Below are 22,096 nucleotides of genomic sequence, written 5' to 3' on the forward strand. Positions count from 1 at the left end.
AGGGACCTCCGGACAGTGCAACTCAGGAGGGTCGGGAGGCCACAGCTCTCCAATGAAGGGGAAACAGAGTGGGCCAGAAGCGGTACCGGGAAGTGAGGTCGAGTGCCGGGACCTCAGACCTTACTTACCCGGGTGCGAGTGGAGGTTGATTCCCGACGGCATGTACTTTCCCGACGGCAGAGGAGCCGGCAGCCCGGCGGCCAAGTGGCCAGAAGAGGAAGGCAGGCGGCCACCGGCCGTGGCAGCACCGACCCGGTGGCTCTCCATTGCCAACCCGGACAGTAGCGGAGGGGGGGGGGCCGTGGACAGACCGGGGAGGCCCCAAATCTCGGCCATCCATCATCTGAGTGCCAACTTCCAAGCCGTTTCGTTTTCCTCCACCCCTCCCCAGGCGCCCCCCCTTCCAGGGCCCCTCCCCCCTCCACACACCCCAAATCAGAGGGGTTTAAAATATAAGCCTCGGAGCAGTTCCATGGTCTTCGGCCGGCGGAGATTCCGCTGGGGGCATTTTCTTTGCCTGCGGTGGGGAGAGATCAGAGACACAAACACTAGAGTTAGAGCTCTTTCCTCCTACCGCTCCCTCCTCCGTACTGCAGCACCGCTCGGAGCCAGGCCAGCAGGTAGGCAGGAGCCCGCGGAACTCTCCCGGCCCGAAGAAAAAACAAACAACACCCCTTCCACCACCAAAAAAGGGAAACCACTCTGAAAAATCTCCCAAGTGTCTTCTCCCCAAAGTCTCCCTTTGCCCCTGAATGGGGCAAGGCAGTTCATTAGACCCAGCGGGTATTTCCGTAGCCAAAAATATATATATATAAGAGGAGCATCGCATTTCAATTTTTAAAAATCACCACTGCTTTCTACCCGTTCGGTCTTCCTCAGATCCAGACTTTCAAAATATTATTTAAAATGAAGATAGCTTTTTTTTTTTTTTTAAACTCCCCTCGACACACACACACAATCTCCAGGGCAGTTTTCATAGGCTTTCCCCCCTCCCTTTCCCTTTCTCTAGAAATCCTAAACCAGAGAAGGAAAGGCTAGTATTGCTTCTCTCGGAAAGACCAGATCCCACCCGCTGAAATGTTTTATTCCAAAATGTCACATGTTTCAGCTTTAAAAACTGTGAAATCTTTTGCTTCTGAAGATTAAAATATCTCATTAAACATTTGCTTAGTATCTGGTGGAACAAGTTTAATATTTAACCTTGTTAGTTCTTTAGTTTAAATCATCTCCCCTTTTTTTCCCCCTTTTAGAATTTTATTTTTTCCCGAATCCACCAAAAGCAGATTCCCATTCTTCTGAACTAGTGGGGGCAAGGGTTTTAAAGTGGTTTTATTAATCAAGTCGGGATTTTTCTTCTTTCCTTCCTCTCCTGTGACAAGATTGTCTCAGAAAATTCCGTGAGACGTGGCATATATTCTAACCCTAGGATTTGTAGAAAATTTTAAAATAAAACAGGACAGGCTATGGTTTCATTTTCGTTGAAACTCTGTATGGAAAAGGAAGGTCGCTAACCCTAACCTGGAGGATGGCGGTGGGCAATTGAAGGGCTTAAGGGTGGGTGGGTGATGGTATCAAGTCTACTTCAGTCACCCTCGAAAAAAAAAATAAACTTGAAAAAAAAATTCCCCTCCTAAAATCTGACTCCTAAAATTCTCAATAGAGGGAGTATCCTCCTCCTCCGTCCTCCCCACCCCCAAGTTTGGTAAATATTCCCGAAGTTCCAATTTAAAGCTGTTTGTTTAAAAGATTTGTCCTTTGCTGATTTCTTGGGGGAAGGGAGAATCAGTTTGGATACATTTTCCCTCTCTTTTCAAACGCAAGCGGGATGGGCAATTACAAACAGCCGAAATGTTTTATATTGTGTTTTTCTTTTTAACTATACAAAAAACCCCAGTAGCTATCTCCCCCGAACAAACTAACCCAAACCCCTCCCCAGTCTTAAGAGTCCCACATCCCCAGGACAAGTCTCCAGTATTCGGTTTTGCTGGTGTCTTATCTACAGAGTAAATACTAGCAGGGAGTTTGCCACATTCTCCTTCCCTTTGGACTTGCACATAATTTAAGCTTAAAATACCCTGAACCAAAAATATCTACCTCCAGTCATTTACCAGGGCTTCTCTTACCAGCTTTGTTAATGGTTTCTTATTTTAACCTGGTTTTTACTTACAAACAGCTCATCCGTCCCTCGTCCCCCTCCCCTCTCTCCTATTCTCTGGTTACCAGATGAAACATTTACTTTTAAAAATCTAATATCACAACCTTGGATACATGTTTTCCATCTTAAGCACAGCGGTAGATGAGCTTCACGTGATTAAAAAAATTTTTTTTTTACTATCTTCAAAAGATAGATACAGGACAAAAAATGGAGACTTAAAGTTGAAGCTTCTTATTCAGATTATGGAAAGGGTTGATTTATCATTCTGTGCGCTGCCTTGAATGATTCCTACTTTTCTTCTCCCTTAAATGCAGTTAAAATGGCTGAATTCCGGCTTTTAATTAAAAACAGCCTATAATCTAAAATGTCTCTCCCTCTCCCCATCTCTCTCACAGCCTGCAGGGGCATGGAGGAAAGCTGGGGTGTTTTTGTAATGGAGTGGGGATCCCCCCCTTCCCGGTTGCATTTTTCTGAAGGATAAGTCTCAGGGAGGGGGCTAAAGTGGGGGAAATGGGGAATAGTCGAAGAGTTCAATGCAGCTCAGATCCCAGAAAAGTCCCTGCATTCCCAAGTTCTTTGAGGGTGGAAAGGGTTGAAGTGAAGGCTGAGCAGGGCAGGTAAAACCTCTGTGGTAGGAGACCCGGTGGGAGAAGCAACTATTTAACTTTCCAAAAAATAAGAGACTGGGGAAAAACCTACCTGCTGGAGCGGATGATCCCCTTCCCGCCTAACCGCCTCGCCTCTCGGCCATCCTGCCGCCTGCCCCCCGTTCTTGTTTCCCTCTGGGGAATTAGATCCAACTCAGACTTTTTGCCCGCCTTTCCTTTTTTTGGTATGAAAATGTCCTTTAGTCCATCCGTTCGGCTCGCCAACTCCTCCACCCTCCAGCAAACAGGCTCTGCGACCCGGCTTGCTCTGCTTTCCTGGAAAATCCAGCTTTCTTTCTCCAGAGGTCCCCGCTTTTTAATAAAATCCAGGTAGCACTGGTTTAAAGAATCCCAAATCTCCATATACAGCCCGGGATTGGAAAAGGTACATTACACAACCCCCTTTCAAGTTCCTCTCGCTGGATCTAAAAAAAAAAAAAAAAAAAAAAAAAAAAAAAAAAAAATCGGGAGGGGGGGGGAGGACAACTCTTTAGCAATGAAACCAGCATTGTTCCCCTGCTCCCTCCTCCTCCCGAGTTGGCCAGCCAGGATCTCATAGTAAACCTCTCATTGGCTCCCTACGCTGCCAATCACGCTCATGTAAACACTTTGGCCCTCAGCCATTCCTATAAAACCAATTATGGACCAAGGGGCTCGAGCAGTTTCCAGGCTCCCCTCGGCGGGGCTGAATGATCAAAACTGGTGGTGAGAATTTTTCCCGGCCGTTTCCAGGCAGCCCTCCCCTCTCCACCAGTGGACCCCCCCCCCCGCCCGCCCTTGCCCTCCTCCTCCTCCTCCTCCCTCTTCCTCCCCCACCCCCTCCCAGTCTGGGCTGACTGATCAAAATAGTAGAAGATGGTTGTAGCTGCAATTCAGTTCTTTTCATTCCGCTGTTTAATGGGAATGCTGTCAATTTCCTGCGTACTGGGGACCTGGCAAAGGGACGAGGACTACAGAGTTTGTAGGATCCAGAGGAACCAGGGGAGAAAGGAGAGCTCTGAGGCCGTTTGCTTTGCTTTTCCCTAACCCCCTGTTCTCTTTAGTCTTTCCCTCCCTCCTCCTCATATCACACACACACACACACACACACACACACACAGAAAATACATCTCCTTTTTCCCCCAGATCTTTTCCAAGTTGCACAACCATGGAGGACGGTGCAGTAACAATCCAATTGTGTGTAGAATAGGAGGGAGGAAGCGACGTGATTTATTTTTTCTTTACAAAGCCACCATTCATTCTCTCTGGTGGGGGGCAGGGGGGAAGCAAACGCAGTTTTCCTAGTCCCGGTCCCTCCCTTTAACGCAGTGTCAGATCGTTAATGATTAATATTTTGGAGAGGTCAAGGCGACAGCGGGTGAGTGTCTATATAATCTTCTAAGGGGGGGGGTTCCTATAGAAACGAAGGTGGGGGTGCGGATGCGTGATAAGAGTATTCCCTGCCTAAAACAATCCCAAGCTGATGTGCTCTAGAGCCGAAGAAGCCACTTACAGTCGTTCCTCCTCCAGCCCCTCCCAAACCCCTCTTTAAGCGCCGTCACCCCTCCCCCCAAAAAAATCTGAGCAGAAAACAGGATTAAAGCGGCTGAGCTAGAGTACAGAATCCCACTTGATTCTGACATTTCATCCTATTTGCATTTCTCTGCGGGGCCTTCTGAAACCTATTAAACTGTAATATTAAAAACTCTTGGCGTAGGTCCTTCTCCAACCGCTCCACATCCCCATCCCTTTTCCTCTCAACCCCCTGCTCTCCGGCCCCTCATTCTCTGCTCCCTACTGGAAGGAAGGCGGGGTGGACTACGGGCGGGGGGGGGGGGGGGGGCGATGTGTTTAGCTAAAGGAAAGCAGCAGCCAAACCCCTAAACTGCTTTACTGGCCGCTCGTACGGGAGGGAGAGGAAGGAGGGGTAAGAGTCCCCCCAATTCCCCAGACTTTGTACTTTCCATACTGCCCTTTCAGCAAAATCTCTCTCGTGCTCGCCTGTCTGCAGAGGAGAGAGTACGTACCTGGTTAGAAGGGGAAATAAAGGGGCTAGCGACTCGGTAATAAGGGAAGCTCTGCTGCCTGCAGTTCCCGAGCCGGAGCAGCCACCCGAGTCACCGCGGAACCTCTCGGGCTCCGCCGTGACTTCCCAGGCGGAGGTTAAGCAAGAGCTGCTCGGATATATCTGGGGCTTTCTCTTGTAGAGAAAAGAAATCGGGGGAGAGTGTCTAAGGATGACGGTAGCTATGAACACAATGAAAAATCTAGTGCTCGTCTGTTTCCTTATTTTAGCTAAATAAAATTAACAAGAAGACATTGAGGGGAAGATGTAAGTCCTGTTCTCTGATTACAAAAGGAAGCTGAGTCGTTTTTTAAATTAAGGCCTCAGAACCCCAGAGTATTCCCCAAATCACTGCAAGTTTAAGGATTTTATCCTTTTTTATTTTTCATATCCACTTCTTTTAAACTTTCAGAAGAGAGCATTCTGCTACTTCGACTCCATTCTATTTTTTTCTCGACTTTTAGAAAGAAAAAAGGGGGGAGGTGGCGCGAGCGGGGGAGGGGGGTCTAATTTAATTCCAGTATAAATTAAAAAAAAAAGTTCAGTCTCTGGAGGGCAGTTTCAAGTTGCCCTTCGCCAAAGCCTATCTAGCTGGTTTCTAGGCTGCCCTCTTTTGGAAGCAGAAGATCTAGAAGGGGAGGGGAGGGAAGAGGGAGGCGGGAGGCGGGAGTGGGGGGAAGGGAGAGAAGAGGAAAGAAAGAAACTAAAATAGTAATGAGCCAAGGAGGAAAGCAATGTCTGTATGTTAAAAGCAAGGAAGCGCTCATCTAAATATCACCCAGGCACTTCGGACTCGACGGAGGAAAGGACACTGACTTGGGTAGGACACTACAGCGAACGGCTCCCAAATTAGCAGGAGGATCCTCCCGATGAAAAGGGAGAGGGAAGGGGTAGGAGGGGTGGGGGGTGCTGAGAGAATGAGAGTGCGAGACTTGGGATGGGGGGAGGTGATTGCTGGAAAAATTAATGCAAGTCTGAAGCTTATATGGCTGCCTGAACAGAATGCCGAGGGATCTTGAGCGATCACTGGAGCAGCAATGAGTGACAGGCGCTCTCTCTAAGCTTTTTAAAAAGTAGTTCTTTATTCTTTGAAAACCTTGCAAATTCAACCCCCCCCATACATACCGGGATTTAGATTAAGAATCTCCCCCCCTTTTCTCCCGACCTCACTCAGAAACTGGAGAAAGTCTTAAATTCTTGTATAGAGGTAATTTTAATTTAAAATATACAGACATGAAGAAATAAGGGTTTAATCGCTTACCGTTGGGGGGGGGCAAGACGAAGATGGAGGGAAAGCATATTTTTATAAATGTTTAATGCTTTCACACCCGGATGCTACAAGACGCTATAATTGTGACGGTGGGGTATGTATGCAATAAATCATTTAGTTGCTAATAAAAATTCTGCTTGTTTGTCTTGAGTTTGCCAATGGCGCTTGCATTTTTCAAGTGTTTCTCATCAGCGGGCAAAGAGAATCTGCATTTCATTAAAGCTGCAATTTCGGTGTTGATCAATCTTTTTTTCTCTCTCCCAACCCCTCCATACACACCCCTTTCTTTTGTCAGTCATCCAACCTATCTTTTCCCCTTCCCCCCACACACCTCAATTAAAAAAAAAAAAAAAAAAGCTTAAGTGAGAATATTTCGCGGGACTAGTCGCTCCAAACCCCACAAATCCAAGACCTCTGCTATTTTGAAGAATGTTTTATATAATCAAATGGTTACCTAGACAAGAGACTGAAGGGTTGGATTTTTAGTTGTTTTTTTTTTTTTTTTAACCGAGGGTGGGGGCGTGTGTGAATAGGGTGGGGATACACTGGGGTGAGGAAAACATGCAAAACAGATCCTGTTAACACTAGAGCAGTAAACAAGCTGGCTGGCATGTTTATGTAGGACCTAAATATGTGTGTGTGCATAATACGGTTGTTGATGCAAGATCGGGCCCTCCCCGAAGAAACGAGGTCTGATTCCGTGGCGAATGTTTAATTGCCTTGATCTTTGCCACCGATAGTGAAGTCACGACTTGAATTAAGCCCTTTTTTTCCTTCTCTCTTCCTGCGGCCCCCCGCCCCCCCTTTTGCTGCAGTCAGTCTGGTAAACAGCAGCTGGGAGCCATCTTGTAGGTTGGGTGGGGAAACCGAAGCCAGGAGCTTTGCAGGGAATGTAGTGAAAAAAAAAAAAAAACAACAACCGATTGTGGGGGGGAGGGGAAGGGGAGGTGTAAGTGTGGAATGAACGAGGGTTGCTTGTGTTGTATAAGAGGAATGGAGTGCCCCCCCCCAACCCCCGCCAATAAGCAAAGCAGGCAAGCGAGAGAGCTTGTACAGTGTTGAATAACGCGTCCACCCGCGGCTGGTTCAGCAGGGCTCTTGCTGCTCCGCTCCTTCTCCTTCTAGCGGGCGTTTGAATTTCTTTTTATTTATTTGGGGGTGGGGAGCGGGGTGGCTGGGGTGTTAATCATTGGCTTCGCTCTACTCTCCTCGCTTGAAAATTGTGGGTTGTGTTTGGTGTGTTGCCCCCGCCTTCTCCCCCCTCCACTACCCGAAAACCTAAATTTAAAAACTAGATCTTGTAATTTCTTCCTCTCTCTCTTCACCCCCCACCCCCCGCTTCTCCCAAGCCTCCGGGAGCGGGGACAGGATTGTGCTCGACTTCACAACAGCCATTTTCCGAGCTGAAACGTTCAGCTTTACAAGTCCCAGTGCAACTCGCCACCCCCGCACTACCAGCACCTCCATCCCAACTTCCACTCGCCTTGCACGCTGGCTGGGAGAGCTATGGCTTAAGAGTTAGTTTTATTTGTTTTGTTTTCAAATGGACTTGATAAGACTTAGGCAAATTGTTTCAATGGTTGGGTTAGGTTTTCCCCTTTTGTCTTCCCCGCTCCCCCACTCCCCCCAAGCTGCGCACTCCCGAGAAAGGGTGGATGAGGGAGTAGAGAAAGGGGTGAGTATAACCGCCCTTCGGACCTGAATTTGCTTTCTCCAAATAAAATCCTTGGAGGGAAAGTGCATTCGATAGCTCCCAGCCCCTCTCCCACCACCCTTCTCCCCAGTCCCAGCTCCCTTCTCGGGCTGTGTTAATTAGATTAAGCCCTTCTTTTGTTTCGCTGCGGTCTATTCGGAACTGTGGGGGCCTTTTTTTCTGACGGAATGTAGCATAAACACGTAACCATGCCCCAGCTGGGTTGACAAAATACTCCCCCCCCCCCCTTTTTAAATCAAAGGACAAGCCAACCTTGAGGCTTTTACACTCATATCCACAGCCTCCTCCTCCCCTCCCCCCCCAGTTGTTGCTTGGCTTAGCAGGGGAGAAACGGCTCTTTTGTTTCCCACGGCGCAATCCTCTCGGCCCGGGGACCAGATAGGAATCTCTCCTCGCTGCCTGTCGCCGTCGTCAGCCTCAGCCTCTGTCCCTTCTCATTCACCTTGGAAAAAAGGAAAACTAACGCAGTCTTCATCTCCGAATCCGAACGAGCTTCTCCAAGGTTCCTAACAGCTCTAAAATCTAGTGACTAGTCCGTCTTCCAGTCTCTTCCCCCCCAATCTAGCCCAGCCCCCCATTCTTTGTAGACTCAAGGGCACTTACTCCTGCCCTACCCAAATAACCCGGTGCTGGGCGACTGCCGTAGAGCACCCCTGTCCTTCCAACCTCCCTCTGGGGCTCTCCACTGGGCTTCCCAGTGCCTGGGCGGCGATGCCCTGTGGCGTAAACAATGCTTACTGGCTAAAAACTTTGCAAATCCCAAAATGGAGCCTTAAAAAATGACGCGGTCATTTCCTGGCTGAGGGACCCAAGACTGTTCGCCTAAAGGTTGTATCCCGATAAACGAAAGCATTTATTTAATTCCAGAATCAAAAAGTTTGGGGTTAATTATAAAACTGAGATTTTTTTTATTCCAAATCTAAATCTGGGTTTTTCCAAGTTGTTGTCCTGGACAAAACACACTGTAATCTCACTGCGTTTGGGGAAGGAAAGGGGAGGCGATTTGTAAAGTTTTTGGGGGTTTTGGGGGGATTTTTTTTTTTTTTTTTTGCTTTCCCCAATCCTCATTCCTCCAGCTCTTTAAACTAGGAGGTCCAAGTACCTCTGACTTTCCTGCTTGCTGTGTTTATTCGGAGATTGGCCGAAGTGAGGCCTTAGGGGCCTCCAATGGAGTCCAGAGACTACTTAGCGGAGACTAGCTTCTAAACCGGGGCTGCAGTCTCCAGTTCTTTCTACCTACTTCTCTTATTCTTAGGGAAGACCCGGAGAAGCACAGCCAGCGTCTGCACCCCTCCCATGGTCCCTTTGGCAAAGTGAAAATGGGTCCATCGGGAAGAGAGCAGCGCGTTGCCCTGAATAGGTTTGGCGTAAGAGGGAGGCCAAGCGGTTTGGGGGATCGCTAGAGTTTCACCTCCCCCCTGTTTGTCTTTAGAAAGGACCTGGCGTGAGCCGAAGCTTCAGCCCCCATCCCAACGCCCGGCCGGGTCTTACACTCAACTCTGTTTTGATTGGAAAGGAATTAAAGACTCCTCGCCGAGGGAGGACAGTTTCAGCCATAAATCTTGTGTTAGCTTCTACGAGTTCCTCTCCTTTCTTCCAGCTCTTCCCCCATGCTCAACTTCTTGTCTGGAATTAGTGGACATCTTCGACTTTCACTACTTGTCCCCTCCCCAAAACTCCGAGCTAGGACCGTGGGTGGGAGGCGTAGAGGGAAAACAGAATCTGGTCCCCCCCAAGGGGACGCTTGGATCAAGCCGAAACGGCTGGGGTTTCTTACCGGTTTGGGCCGGGAGTGGTATGGACTGAGAGGGAATACGGGATCTGGGGTTACTGGAGATAGGCTTTGCTCCCAAGCTTCAGTCCCTCAGTTCCCCCCCTTCAAGTCAATTCAGATAGGGCTATCCCCAGTCCCTAGAGCTCGGTAGTCGGTGCATAGTTCCGAGCCTAAGTAGTTTTTCCTGGCCCATTTCGGCACCTGGTAACCAGGGCATTGAGCCCAAGCTCTTCCTTCCACTCTTGTGAGAGAGGATAATTTTTCTTAGCCAGAAATCGGTCACCCTCTCCGCCTTCCGACTCCATCCTCTGGTCTGTCGGATTCCACAGCAGCTACCCTAGTTAACATTCCGTACACAAGAGGAAAGGATCTCCTCGGAAGATAAATCCGGGCGACTAGAGTTTGGGGCCCGGGCGGGCTGGAGCTTAGTAGATAAGCCTGGGCGGCTGACTTCGGTAGCCCCAAAGCTTCTACAGGAGAGGAGCGAACAAATTGATTTCCTTCCTTCCCCCCTCCCCTTCCCCGGAGACCTTTCATTCCGAACCAAGAAAGTCTCTAAGGCTTGTGGGTCCCCCATCCGTACCGAGCTGAGGGAGGTTAGGGAGCTTGAACAGCGGCACTGTAATTCGTTTTGCTGTAGAATCCGAAGGCGAAAAGTTCCGGGGTAAAGCCTAGCTGGAAGGCCGACACTCAATGAGTGTCCTCTGTGTAGTCTACCTTCTGAGCCCACGGGTGTCAAGGCGCTCTTGTCTGCACCGAGGCCCCACAGGACCCCAAGGGGAGACTGGAGTCTCCGGAATCGGCTTCTGAGGCTCGGTCTGACTCAATCACTTCCTCGTTGGGGCCTGAAGTTGTCCCAGCAAGGAGGAAGACTGGGACAGCTGCATGATAAAGGGAGAGAGGACCCAGCCGCTTTGAGATCTGTGCCGCGTCCATATGGGTCTGCCTATCCACAGCCGCCCTTGGGAGCTGAGCTACAAGTCCAAAGGGGCAGCCGTAGACTACACAGACTAGTCGCCCCAAATACAGTGGAGTGGAGGGAGCTGCAAGAATTGCCAGTTCCAGAAGTTCCATTTCCACCCTATCCAAGCCAGGCGGGTTTGGATTCATTCTGGATCGGAAATATAATGGAAGAGGTCACCCCTAAAGGTTTGGGATAGAACAGGGAGGATACCCTTGACTTGAGAGATAAATTACACGGTTAATCTGGGTTGGTCTTCATCTAATGTTTCCATTCTTATCCGATTTTTGACTTAACTCTTATCCTTTAGTTTTCTTCACTGTTTCTTGACCTCAGACAAAGCTGGTGGAGAGGGAGGTTGGAAAATTCTTTCACGAATATCTTGATAAAATCTCCAAAATGCACTTGACTAATCTCCCTTTTCCATGGCCGCTGACCCATCCACCTCACTGATACCCTATTTCTCACTCACATGGAGCTGAATTCCACCTGAACCCAGACAGAAATATTTAGATCGACACAATAAACTCCAAAAAACAAACCAAGGATGGTAACATCCAGATTTCCATGTCACTATCAGTTGACCTGTAAAACTGGCAATAGCCTGAGAACTTTCAAAATTCCTGCCTTTCTTGAAAATCTTCTTGTTTACATCTTTTGAGAGTCCCAAGGCCCTGGGGCTGGATTCTTTTGCTTCAAGGGTTGTAATTCACCACAAGTATTTATAATTCTGTAAATTTGGAAGTCTGAGAAAACAGTCCATTGATTCTAAAGCCTAGTTCATGGACAGAGATAAAAACATTTCTCTTCTCAGTTTTTTCCCTGGGTATAAAGGTGGAAAAACATCAACACGTAGTCAGCTGTGCCTGGGGAACCTAGTATATAAATCCAGAGAGAGTTTATTTTCTCTTAATTAATTCCATCACGAATTATTTTGCATTACTCTGCCTACCAGCTGAGGGGGGGGGAAATGCCATTACATCTTGTGACCTCTACGTTAAAGACTCAAGATACAGGAATTCTGGGGACAGCAAAATACTCCCTTATCTTTTCTTTTGCCTTATTTTCTTATGGTTTTTTTCCCAGTATTTTTTCAGAGAGGGGAGATAGTTAACATTTCCTTCCTCCCCCCCCCCCTTTTTTTAAACAGCAAACACCATCAGTCACTGATAAAGCCAGAAGGCTGAAATCTAAATGTTTCAAAAAAAAAAAAAAAAAAAATCTAGGGAAAGTAATCATTCAGAAACTCACAGATGGGCCATCAAGATACACTGACTGACAGATGTCCGGGGTGCATTGGGCCCCGTGCTTTTAGAAACACTGATCAATGAATTAAGCGAAGTTCTCCCAGGTGTCTCTGCCACAGAAACCAGTCTCTATGGATTTCGCATCTGCTTTAAACCACATTTCCAACCACTATGGGTATATTTTTAAAATTACATTTTTTTCTCGCTGTCTGTTTTTGCTAAAGGGACAGGGATTTAAGGGCTGCTGGACAAGATCTTACAGGACTTGCTCAGCGGGTGTCAGAGAGAAAGGAATTCAGAAGTTGGCTGCCTCTATCTTTGTCTTAAACCACTACTATTTAAACCAGAACCCTCAAGGAACTGGAAAACCCAGATTTGGAATCCAATGGAGAAGCAACTTCCTTCTCTCCTCTCCCCCACTCTTAAAAAAAATTCCGCAGTTTCCAGCCCAAGGTTACATTCCAGTACACACATTTTTACACAGAATCGAAGATAGCGTTTCTCCAAATAAACCGCCAATAAATCAGCCAGGCGGCCCGGTTCCCCAGGGACTGGCTTGGCTGAAGGGCTCCCGGCAACCTTAAGCAACTTGCATTTCTTAACCCTGTGGACCCTTGTAGAGGGATGAGGGAGTGGAAGAGATTTAAGAAAGAGTAGCCCCTGACATCCTATCACCTCCGCCAGTGTGTCTCTCCCTTCCGCTCTCCCCCACCCAGCCAAATCTTGAAAGAAAAACGGTATTCAGGTTTGTGTACAGTTATACACACATGTGTAATTATGGGGGGGGGTTATATGTGAGTGGGGAGGATCCGTATTTGTAGATGTATGTGTTATTGCCTATATGTCGTGAAAAGGCTCTTCCCAGCTAGCTTTAGCTTAGGGAGAAGCCAAAATGGAAGGCATTTGACCCTCCCGGAGAGGCGGAGGAGGCAGCGGGCGTTGGCGCCGGCCCTAGTTCCGATTTCTCCCCGTGCTTTCAGCCTGCTGCGGTCTGGGCCACCGCTATCACCCATCGCTAGTTCTCGGCCAACCTCGGGCAGGCAACTGGGGAGTGCGCGCTGCGGATTCCAGCCCAGAAATAGCTGCAGCGGCCAAACCTGGAGGAAGCTGCTGGGGCGCCTCTTCTCCTTGGGGGCCGCCAGGGATCAGACCTGACTGTATTAATAGCTGCGATTTCCCCTCTCTGTGCCCCCAGCCCCGAATCCCAGCAGTCCGGCGCTCCAAGCATGCCGGCAGAGTCCTCCAACCGTCCCGGGCTTTGGACAGCTGAGAGCGACCCTTCACGCCACCCCACCCCACCCCCTAACCCCATAGGCGCCCGAGAGCATCTGCAGCCTTTGGCCGCCTATCCCGGCGCCTCCCCCAGGCAGTCCCACCCCAATGGGGGGGAGGGAGGAAGACTCTCAGTCCGGCTCATTTCTGCCCACACCTCGGGCATCCTAAATATTCCCTTCACGAGCTCTGTTTAGCCTTGTGAGCCCGGCCCAGCCTGGCTCGGGCCTCTCACATCCCGGGCTAGGGAGAGGGGGTGACCTTAGAGGCCTCTTGCCAAACTCGGCCGAGCCTTTGACTCCGCGTGAGATGCCAATCAGTGTAACCTTTGCTTGAGTGTCAGAGCGCGCCGCCGGAGTCCTGCCCTCAGCCCCTGCTGTGCTATTAAGCTAAGCAGAGCTGGGCTGGGCTGGGGGGTGAGGGAAGTGACTGCGGGAACGAGCTCTGATTACTGCGCCCGCAACCCTTAGCCATACTGCGATCTGTGCTTGCACCCCGCTGTCTCCCGCAAAAGCGCCGAGAACTGACTCCTCAAGGCCGGCCTTGAAAGAAAGAGCGTGGATCGTCAATTCAAAGGACCTGGGTTCAAATACCACCTTCGGTGCTCACTACCGCAGTGACCTTAAGCAAGAGGAAACCTCAGTTTCCTTATCTGTGAAGGGCTGCGCTGGAGGACTTCCGAGCTCCCCGCAGCCCCTAGGATCGTATATCCTCCGACTCAGGGCCTGGGACACCCGATACGTGCCGGCTTTTCCCCTCAGTCCTTCTGCTCTGGGCTGCCAATTACAGTGGAAATTCACCACCCTTCCCATCCCCCAAGGATCAAAGGAACCACTTAGGAGCTCCCTTCTTTTCCGTGAACTTAATTGCTGCAACTTTGTGGTTGAGTAGAGGCCTGTCCTGCCCTGGAAAAGCTTACAGTCTAATTAGGGGACCGCCGGGCCGTGCACATTAAACAGTGCATCAGAGCCCATACCCCTGGTCTCACTCCGAGAACTGAAGCCCAGGGTTTCTTCCACATCTCCAACCAAAAGGGTTTCTGAAAGCTGGCTGAATCATTCAGTTAACTAGAGATGTGTCTGCCTTGTGTAAGGAAAGCCATCTCAATAATCGCCAAGGTAGCTTCGAAGCAAAAGGCTGCGGCTAAAGCGAGGAGGAAGCCTCCCGGGGGCCAAAACTCAGTACTTAGGCCAGAATCTGGTGGGACGGGGCATGCGGGTTCCCGGGGACTCTAGGGGTACAGGAAGGGAAGGATGCTCTTCATTTCCTTTTTCTAGAAATGTCCCGACCCCTGGGTGCTCGTTTTTTTCAGCTATAGTATTTCACCGTGGAATACAAAGACAAACACCCTGCGCTGTTCTGTATATATCTTTTTTCCAACCAGGGTCATCAAATCAAAGGGTACTAATTGGGGAAAGGGAAATTTCTGAAAGAAGGAGAGAGTGGAGAGAAAAAGAAAGGCAAGGTAAACTAGTTCTCACCTTCCTCAGTGTCACTGACAGTCTTTGGAAAAAAGAGTCTTACACACACGCTCCTCCTCCCTCTAGGTTTTTATTCTCTGACATTTTCTTTCAAGCAGAAAATAAAAACATTTCCCATGGCTACTACTTTGAAAGATTCCCTCTCGTTGCTTCCTCCCACCCGTCTCAATCTTCCTCGGGCTTGCAGCTCAAAGTCCAAAAACAAACCTGAAAAGATTAAAAAAAAAAAAAAAAAAAAAATCTCTCCAAACAGACTTTGCTAGCTGCACTCCTCCGCCCTTCTTCCTCTCCTATGTCCTTTTTTTTTTTTTCTCCAACATCTTCAACTCTGATCAGTTAGAAACAGAAACCCCCAATCCCCACCTTCCGCAGCTCATTGCACAGTAGTGGAGAGTCAGGATCGTTTCTAAGAGTCTATCATTTATTTAAAGAAAATGACCCCTAAATTATAAAGGGAGGAGTCTTCTACCCAAAGGAGTTAAGTCCCAGAAGGTATGAGGAAGAGAGGAGGGGAAAGTTCAGTTTTTTATAGTGGCCAAAGCCCAGAGCCCAAAGTGAAGGAAATTAAAGAGTTAAAGTTTATTATTAGCCTGTGCAGAACCTACCCTCCAGACCCTGAAATTAGGGGAATGGTCTAAGGAGCCTGTGATCTGGGGTATTCCATCTGTTAGCAGATGGGTTAGTGACTCAAGGAGGCAGGGTCTTTGGAAGAAAAGATTTTTTCTACAGCAAATACTTTTAAGGCCTAAGGTTCATATAGAAGTAATTATATATATTTGTTTACAAGACTCATTTTCTCTCAAGGAGCAGCCCCACCCTCATGCCTGCACACATGGATATCCCTTTTGAGATTTCTTTTTCCTTCCCAGCTTGTCCTTGATGTTCAAGGTGACTAGAAGTTAGCCGAGTAAGTGCTTTAAGTGAGAAAGTATACTGTATCATTTGTTTGAGAGTCTGCATTAACCTGACCACTGGCCTAAATCTTTAGATCTGGAGATATTAACAAATTAATTCAATAATCAATCATTTAACTCTTATCTGCCAAGCAAAACTTAGTCCCGGTCCTCAAAGAGATTACAGTCTCACTAAGGAGATAAGCCATACATAAAAATACCAGGGTACAAAAGGATGATAAAAGAGCATAGAAGAGGTATGATTCAAATCCTATGAAAGATCAGAGCAGACTTCTTCCAGGAGAACATGGATGGTGTCACAGAGAAGATGACACTAGAATTTAGCTTTGAAAGATGGGACAGAGATTCAGGTGTTGGATATCTAGTTAAGAAGTTAGTGTCTAAAAATGAGATTTACATTTCTGGACCATAACCTCGACTACAATAATGACAAGTTTGTGCCCAGAAATATTCACCCAGCACTGATTGATAAAAATAGTTTAGCTTCTAAAATTTTTAAAAATGGTTTATAGTATTTGAAATATAATCAAAAGGTATTTAAATCAAAAAGAAAGGGAATAAGGGAAAACTATGTACAGTCACTAGACTTGAATATTCTGGTTAGACAATAATTATAACAGAAAAAAGGAGAAAGAACAGAGTACAGAAATTCATAGGAGAAATGCCTAAAAAGGATTTGACAATAAAAAACTGGCCTCAGATATATATATACATATACATACATACATACATATATATATACACACACACATGTATATATATACATAAAATGTGCACTCTATGGATAATAAGCAAAAACTTGAGATTCTAAGACAAAGATTAGAATCTCACTAACATCAATAAGACTTAGTAGCTTGGGACCCCATGACTAGAATGATGCTGAAAGGGAGAAAGGAAAAGAACACATCATTGGATACTAGATGACAGGCACTGGATTAAATGCTTTCCAAATAGGACCTCATTTGATTCTCACAATAACCTTGCAAGTAAATATGATATTATTATCCCCTTTTTATAATTGATGAAACAGAAGCAAATAGAGATTAGTGCCTAGGGTCAATGCTGGGATTTGAATTCAGGTCTTCCCAACTCTGGGACTCTATCTACAATATCATGTAGCTGCCTCAGGGCATATTCAAAAGAATTAGGAAAGAAAGAAATAAAAGTAATGTCATCAGAGTGTACTATAAACCACCCCAACAGAAAGAAGAAAGAGAAGAAAAGTTTGGGAAACATCACTAGTTAAGAATAATAACGATGGAAGTACTTCAACTATCTAGATACTTGTTCACCTAAAATAAAAATAAAAAAGCAGAGCAACTATTTTGATTTGCCTTGATGCTAATTTGATATTTCAAAAAGTGAAATAACCAACCAGGGGAAATAATATTCTAGAATCTGATTCTCACAAGGTAGGAGGAACTAGCTGCTTGAAGTGGAAATAAAATCATCTGGTTTTTAAAGCTCAAACAGCCTGGTCCCTCCCTACTTTTCTGGTCTTCTACTTCACTGCCTTCCTTGTACTTTATGATCTTCTTGCTATTCCTCAAATATAACATCTTCTGACTTTGTGTTTTTGTTCCTTCTCCTTGTCTGGAATAATCTCCCTCCTCACTCCTCTGCCTTTTGGCATTCTGTGCTACGTTTAAGACGCAGTTCTAATCTCAACTTCTGCAAGAGCCTTCTCCCCACTTTTCAGATCTTTTTGCTGGTTCTTTCTTTTTAAAATTACTTTTCATTTATTATTATAACAGTTATATCATAACATGTATATAATTGTTAGCATGTTGCCTTCCATCTTAAAATGTGAACTCCTTGAAGTTAGCAGTATAATTTTGTCTTTCTATCCCTCATGATTAGTGTAGTGTTTGGCACATAGTAAGCCCTTAATAAATGTTTGTTGATAATGATAATAATAGGAACGTTATAGGGAAGTCATCAGCTTAGAATATATGATTGAAAAGGAGAAAAAAAAAACACCAAGGTATAGTATGAAACATACAACAGATTTCAAAGTATTCAGAAGAATAGGGAGGATCCTATAAACTAAAATGTAATAGGGAAAATCAGTTGAAGAAAATTTTTTTTAAAATTCAAGAATAAAATTCTTAAAGTCACAAAGAGAAATAATTTTGATGAAGAAGAAAAAATGGAGTCATCTGACAGAACAGCCAAGAATGTAAAGAATCCAACTTAGTTTTTAAGCAGCATAACATGAGCCTATAAAAAAATATCTCAGTGGTAAAGTTCAGAATCATCTGAGTTTAGTGAAAAAGGACAATAATAAAAAAGAAATTTAATCTATATGGGAGAAAAGGAAGATCAAAAAAAAGGAAAAGGACTGTGGCTAAAGCAGATAGGACAATGATAATGGCAAACTACTTTAATCTTTTTTTTTTTTTTTTCCTCCTGCAAAGGAGAATGAGCTTTAGCCTAGGAATGACAGAAGAGAAATAGCTATTAGGGAGTTGGAATTCTAGATAAATAGTAAAGACAGTAAGAGACCACCAAGCTGCCCTTGGTGAGCGAGTTCAAGTTACCAAATGAACCACCTCCTCAGTTGCTGAAAGAACAAATATATGTTATGTAATTGCTGAGACAATATCAGTAATCTCTGAAAGATCATGAAGAATGGGAGAGGTGCCTAAAGATTGGAGAGGGCAAAATGTGCCAGTTTTCTAAAAAAAGGAACAAATAGACAATTCAAACTATAGGCCAGTGAGCTCAATTCATGTTCCTGGTACAATTCTATAATGTTTTTGGAGGATAGTTAGTGAACTAGAAAAGGAAAAAATCATCCCAAACAGCCAGCAAATCTTCATCCAAGAACAAATAGGATTAAACTCATTTCCTGGTTGACAGTTACTAAACTGGGAGATCAGAAAAATGCTGTGGATATCCACCCAGATTTTATCCATATAGTGGGTCTTTATTCTAACGGGCAAAATGGAGAGATATGATATAGACAAAAATACTGTTAAGTGGCAACTCGGTGACAGTGGATAGAGCTCTGGGCCTGTAGTCAGAAAGATCTGAGTCATTACCTACTGGGCAAGTCACTTCACCCTGTTTATATCAGTTTCCACATTTGTTAAATAAGGTAGAGAAATAGCAAATTACTCCAGTACCTTTGCTAAGAAAACCCCAAATGAGCAGCATATTTGTGGAAATATGTGTAGAGGAACTGCACATGTTCACCATATATATAACACTTGCCAACTGGGGAGGAGGTGGGGGAAGGGAGGGAAAAATTAGAACACTGGGTTTTGTGGGGGTGAATGTCGAAAATTATTCATGTATATATTTTGAAAATAAAAAAGCTTTCATTAATTAAAAAAAAAGAAAACTCCAAATGGTGTCATATGAAGAGTTGGACATGACTGAATTACAGTGAATAACACAGGTTGAATGTCCACTTAAATTTAAAATGTCCATTTTAAAAGGTCTCTGAATAAGTATTCCCATTTGTGTTTGGCCATGTGCTCTATTTTAGGATCATAAAATCTTAGGAAGAAACATTTGGAGCTAGAAGGGATGTTAGAAGTCATATAATCCCATCCCTTCATTTGACAGATGAGACAAGTAGATTCTACTGATCCACTCTGAGGTTAAGTGACCTGTGTTGAGATTACAGACAGAGCAATAGAGATTTGAACTCATAGCCTCTGACTACAAATACAACAGCACACACATACATTTTTATTAATAATAAAGACATAAACAACCTGCTTATTAAATTTTCAGGTGACAAAAGTCAGTCAATCAATAAATATTTATTACATTCCTATCATATATCAAGGCCCTGATTTCAAGAAGCTTATAGTCTAATATAAGTAATTATGTACAGATAAAAGCTATATCCTAGATAAACTAGAAATAACTAACAGAGAGAATATATTAGAATTAAAGGTGATTGGAAAAGGCATCTTCTAAAAGGTGGGATTTTAGCTGGGACTTGCAGGAAGCTGAAGTTAGAGGGCAGAAATGAAGAGTTTACTATGCTGAGTCACAGCTAGTGAAAATCCCTGAGTCAAGAGATGGGGTATCATTTTGAGAAAGAAGATCAGTGTCATTGGAGGATGTTATTTCACTGGAGGATATAAGGTATAAGAAGACCAGAAAGGGATGGAGGCAAGGGAGGTATTCTCCACATTACAGATATCAGATGGAATTAAAGAGGGATAGTTAACATGTTAGATGACAGATCCACATTTCAAGGAGCTCTTAATAAGCTGCGATTGGGGCTGAATCTATTAAAATGAAATTTAGTGGAGATTTATTTCAATCCCATTCAACAAGCATTCCTTTAAAATTTTTATTTTACTTTTAAATTTACCAACATTTGTCTTGTCTCCTTTTCTTCCTTCCTTCCCATCCACATCCCATTGAAAAATAAAACCTGGTAACAAAAATTGGCAAACATTTATCAACTATCTACATTTGGGTAAAATGCAAGGGCTAGAAAGGCAAACAAAAACTAAGGCAATCCCTATATTCAAGGTGATTTTCCATTTTCCGTGACCTCATTGGGATGTTGTTGTTTTTTTGGCAAAGATACTGAAATGCTTTGCCATTTCCTTCTCTAGTTCATTTTACAGATGAGGAAACTGAGGCAATAGAGTAAAATGACTTGTGCAAGTATCTGAGGTTGGATTTGAACTCAGGAAGATGAGGCTTTCTGACTCCAAGTCCTATACTCTATCCACTTTGCCACCTACCTGCCAATTTTCAAGGTGCTTGCATGCTAAAGAGGGGGAAAAATATATGGAGAGGTAAGTAATTTCAAAACTGATACAAAACCAACATATAATTAAAAGTATAATGTGGCAGGAAGGCCTAGTAAAAGAGATGGATAAATGTAATTTTAGAGCCTGACAAATCAAGATTTTTCAACAGTGGGATATTGGTATCTCATCCTCTGCTATTCCTTCTCCTTTTGCCTTCAATCTTTCCCAATGTTAAAGTTCCAATGAGTCTTGTGTGGCCAAAGCATTTAAGTTTCAGTTTCAGCATTTGACCTTTCAATGAAGAGTTTGAATTAATTTCTTTTAAGTATTGACTGATTTGATCTCCTTGGTGTTCAAGGGACTCTCAAAAGTCCTCTCAAGCACCAGGATTTGAAAGCATTGATTCTGTGGCACTCAGTTTTCCTTAGAGTCCAAATTTCAACCATGTTTTGCTCCTTGGAAAACCATAGCTTTGACTATAGAGACTTTCTTTTGGTAAGGTGATATCTCTGCTTTTTAATATACTGTCTAGACTCGCCATAGTTTTTCTTCCAAGGAATATGTGTTTTTTAACTGCATGATTATAGTCACTGACTGTAGTGCCATCAGAGCGGTGTTATCTGTATATCTGAGAATGTTGATATTTTTCCTAGCAACGTTAATTCCAGTTTTTGATTCATCCAGCCTAGTATTTTGCATAATGTAATCTGCAAATAAGTTAAATTAATATACAGTCTTAGTGCACTTCTTTTCCAATCTTAAGCCAATTAGTTATTACATGTTTGATTCTCCACTTGCTTTTTGACCTACATACATTTTCTTTAAGAGACAAGTTAGATGATCTGGTACTCCCATTTCTTGGAGGACTTTCCACATTTTGCTATGGTTTTAGTCAATGAAACAGAAGAACTCTCTTGCTTTCTTCATAATCCAGTGAATGTTGGCAATTTGGTTTCTAGTTCTCCACCTCTTCAAAAACCAACTTGTTCTTTCCAGATTCACATATTCCTGTAGCCTGCCTAGCCCAATCTTAAGCATAACATTGTGGAAGAGAAGGGAACCCATTCCAAATATAGGGGATGCCCATCAGTGGGTAGGAGCAAAACCCCTGAGGAAGGGAAGAGTAGGACTGTGTCAGTGAATCCAGTTTGTCATTGTCTCGAAGTCTCTGAAGAAGAACTAAAGATAAGTATTAATTCCTCTCCACTGTGGACTTTGTCTGCCACTTGTTTTCCCTTCCCCACCGTCACTGGGCATCTTCACCTCCCACCCTTCTTCTCCCTTCAGCTTCTTCTTATGTGTTGTCTTCCTCCGTTAGAATGTAAACTCTTTGTCAGTGGGGACTGTCTTTCCACTCGATTTTGTATAGTTAATTCAGCCTAAAACCTAGAAATGTTGATTGACTTGACTTGATTTAGATAAGTAGGTGGGGGTCATATCTTGGAAACTAGGGTAAACCCTGTCTCATTAAGATAAGCATTGAGAATAGGCTGAAAGCCTTTATTAAACGCTTGGTACAATGCTGGAGATGCAAATGCAAGAAAGATGGTCCCCAGAATTACATTCTAACCAGGGAAGACAATACACAAAAGGTAGTAAACCATACAGGGGAGTGATGATGGTGGATGGGGAGGTAGTCACACAGGGACATGGTATTGATGTCTAGAAAGTCAGGAGCAAAGTAAAAGACAGGATCTCAGATGGCTAATTTGGCTTTTTTTTTTTTTTTTACTTTATTTTTTTTTAAATTTTATTTATAAATTTTTTTGACATTATATATGCATGAGTAATTTTTTTTATAACATTATCCCTTGTATTCATTTTTCCAAATTTTCCCCTCCCTCCCTCTACTCCCTCCCCTTGATGACAGGAAATCCCATACATTTTACA

At 44.7% G+C, this 22,096-nt stretch overlaps 1 protein-coding gene and 1 long non-coding RNA gene across 2 annotated transcripts in view; one reads left to right on the top strand and one right to left on the bottom strand.

Annotated features, from left to right (window-relative positions):
• The window catches only part of TNRC18 (trinucleotide repeat containing 18), a 154,862-nt gene extending 151,635 nt beyond the window's left edge, over positions 1-3,227 (bottom strand). Inside the window, 3 exon segments of the mRNA XM_074281226.1 lie at positions 129-297; positions 299-517; positions 2,855-3,227. Of these exon segments, the coding sequence (XP_074137327.1) occupies positions 129-297; positions 299-343 (214 nt within the window). The 5' untranslated portion in view covers positions 344-517; positions 2,855-3,227.
• A 2,303-nt stretch (positions 3,228-5,530) lies between these two features.
• LOC141550500 (uncharacterized) lies at positions 5,531-11,824 on the top strand. Its single transcript, XR_012484609.1, has 2 exons — positions 5,531-8,658; positions 9,263-11,824. It is a non-coding gene; the product is annotated as an uncharacterized LOC141550500 (long non-coding RNA).
• Positions 11,825-22,096: the final 10,272 nt, after the last annotated feature.

This window comes from Sminthopsis crassicaudata, chromosome 1, assembly GCF_048593235.1.
Source record: "Sminthopsis crassicaudata isolate SCR6 chromosome 1, ASM4859323v1, whole genome shotgun sequence".
NCBI classification, from domain to species: Eukaryota; Metazoa; Chordata; class Mammalia; order Dasyuromorphia; family Dasyuridae; genus Sminthopsis; species Sminthopsis crassicaudata.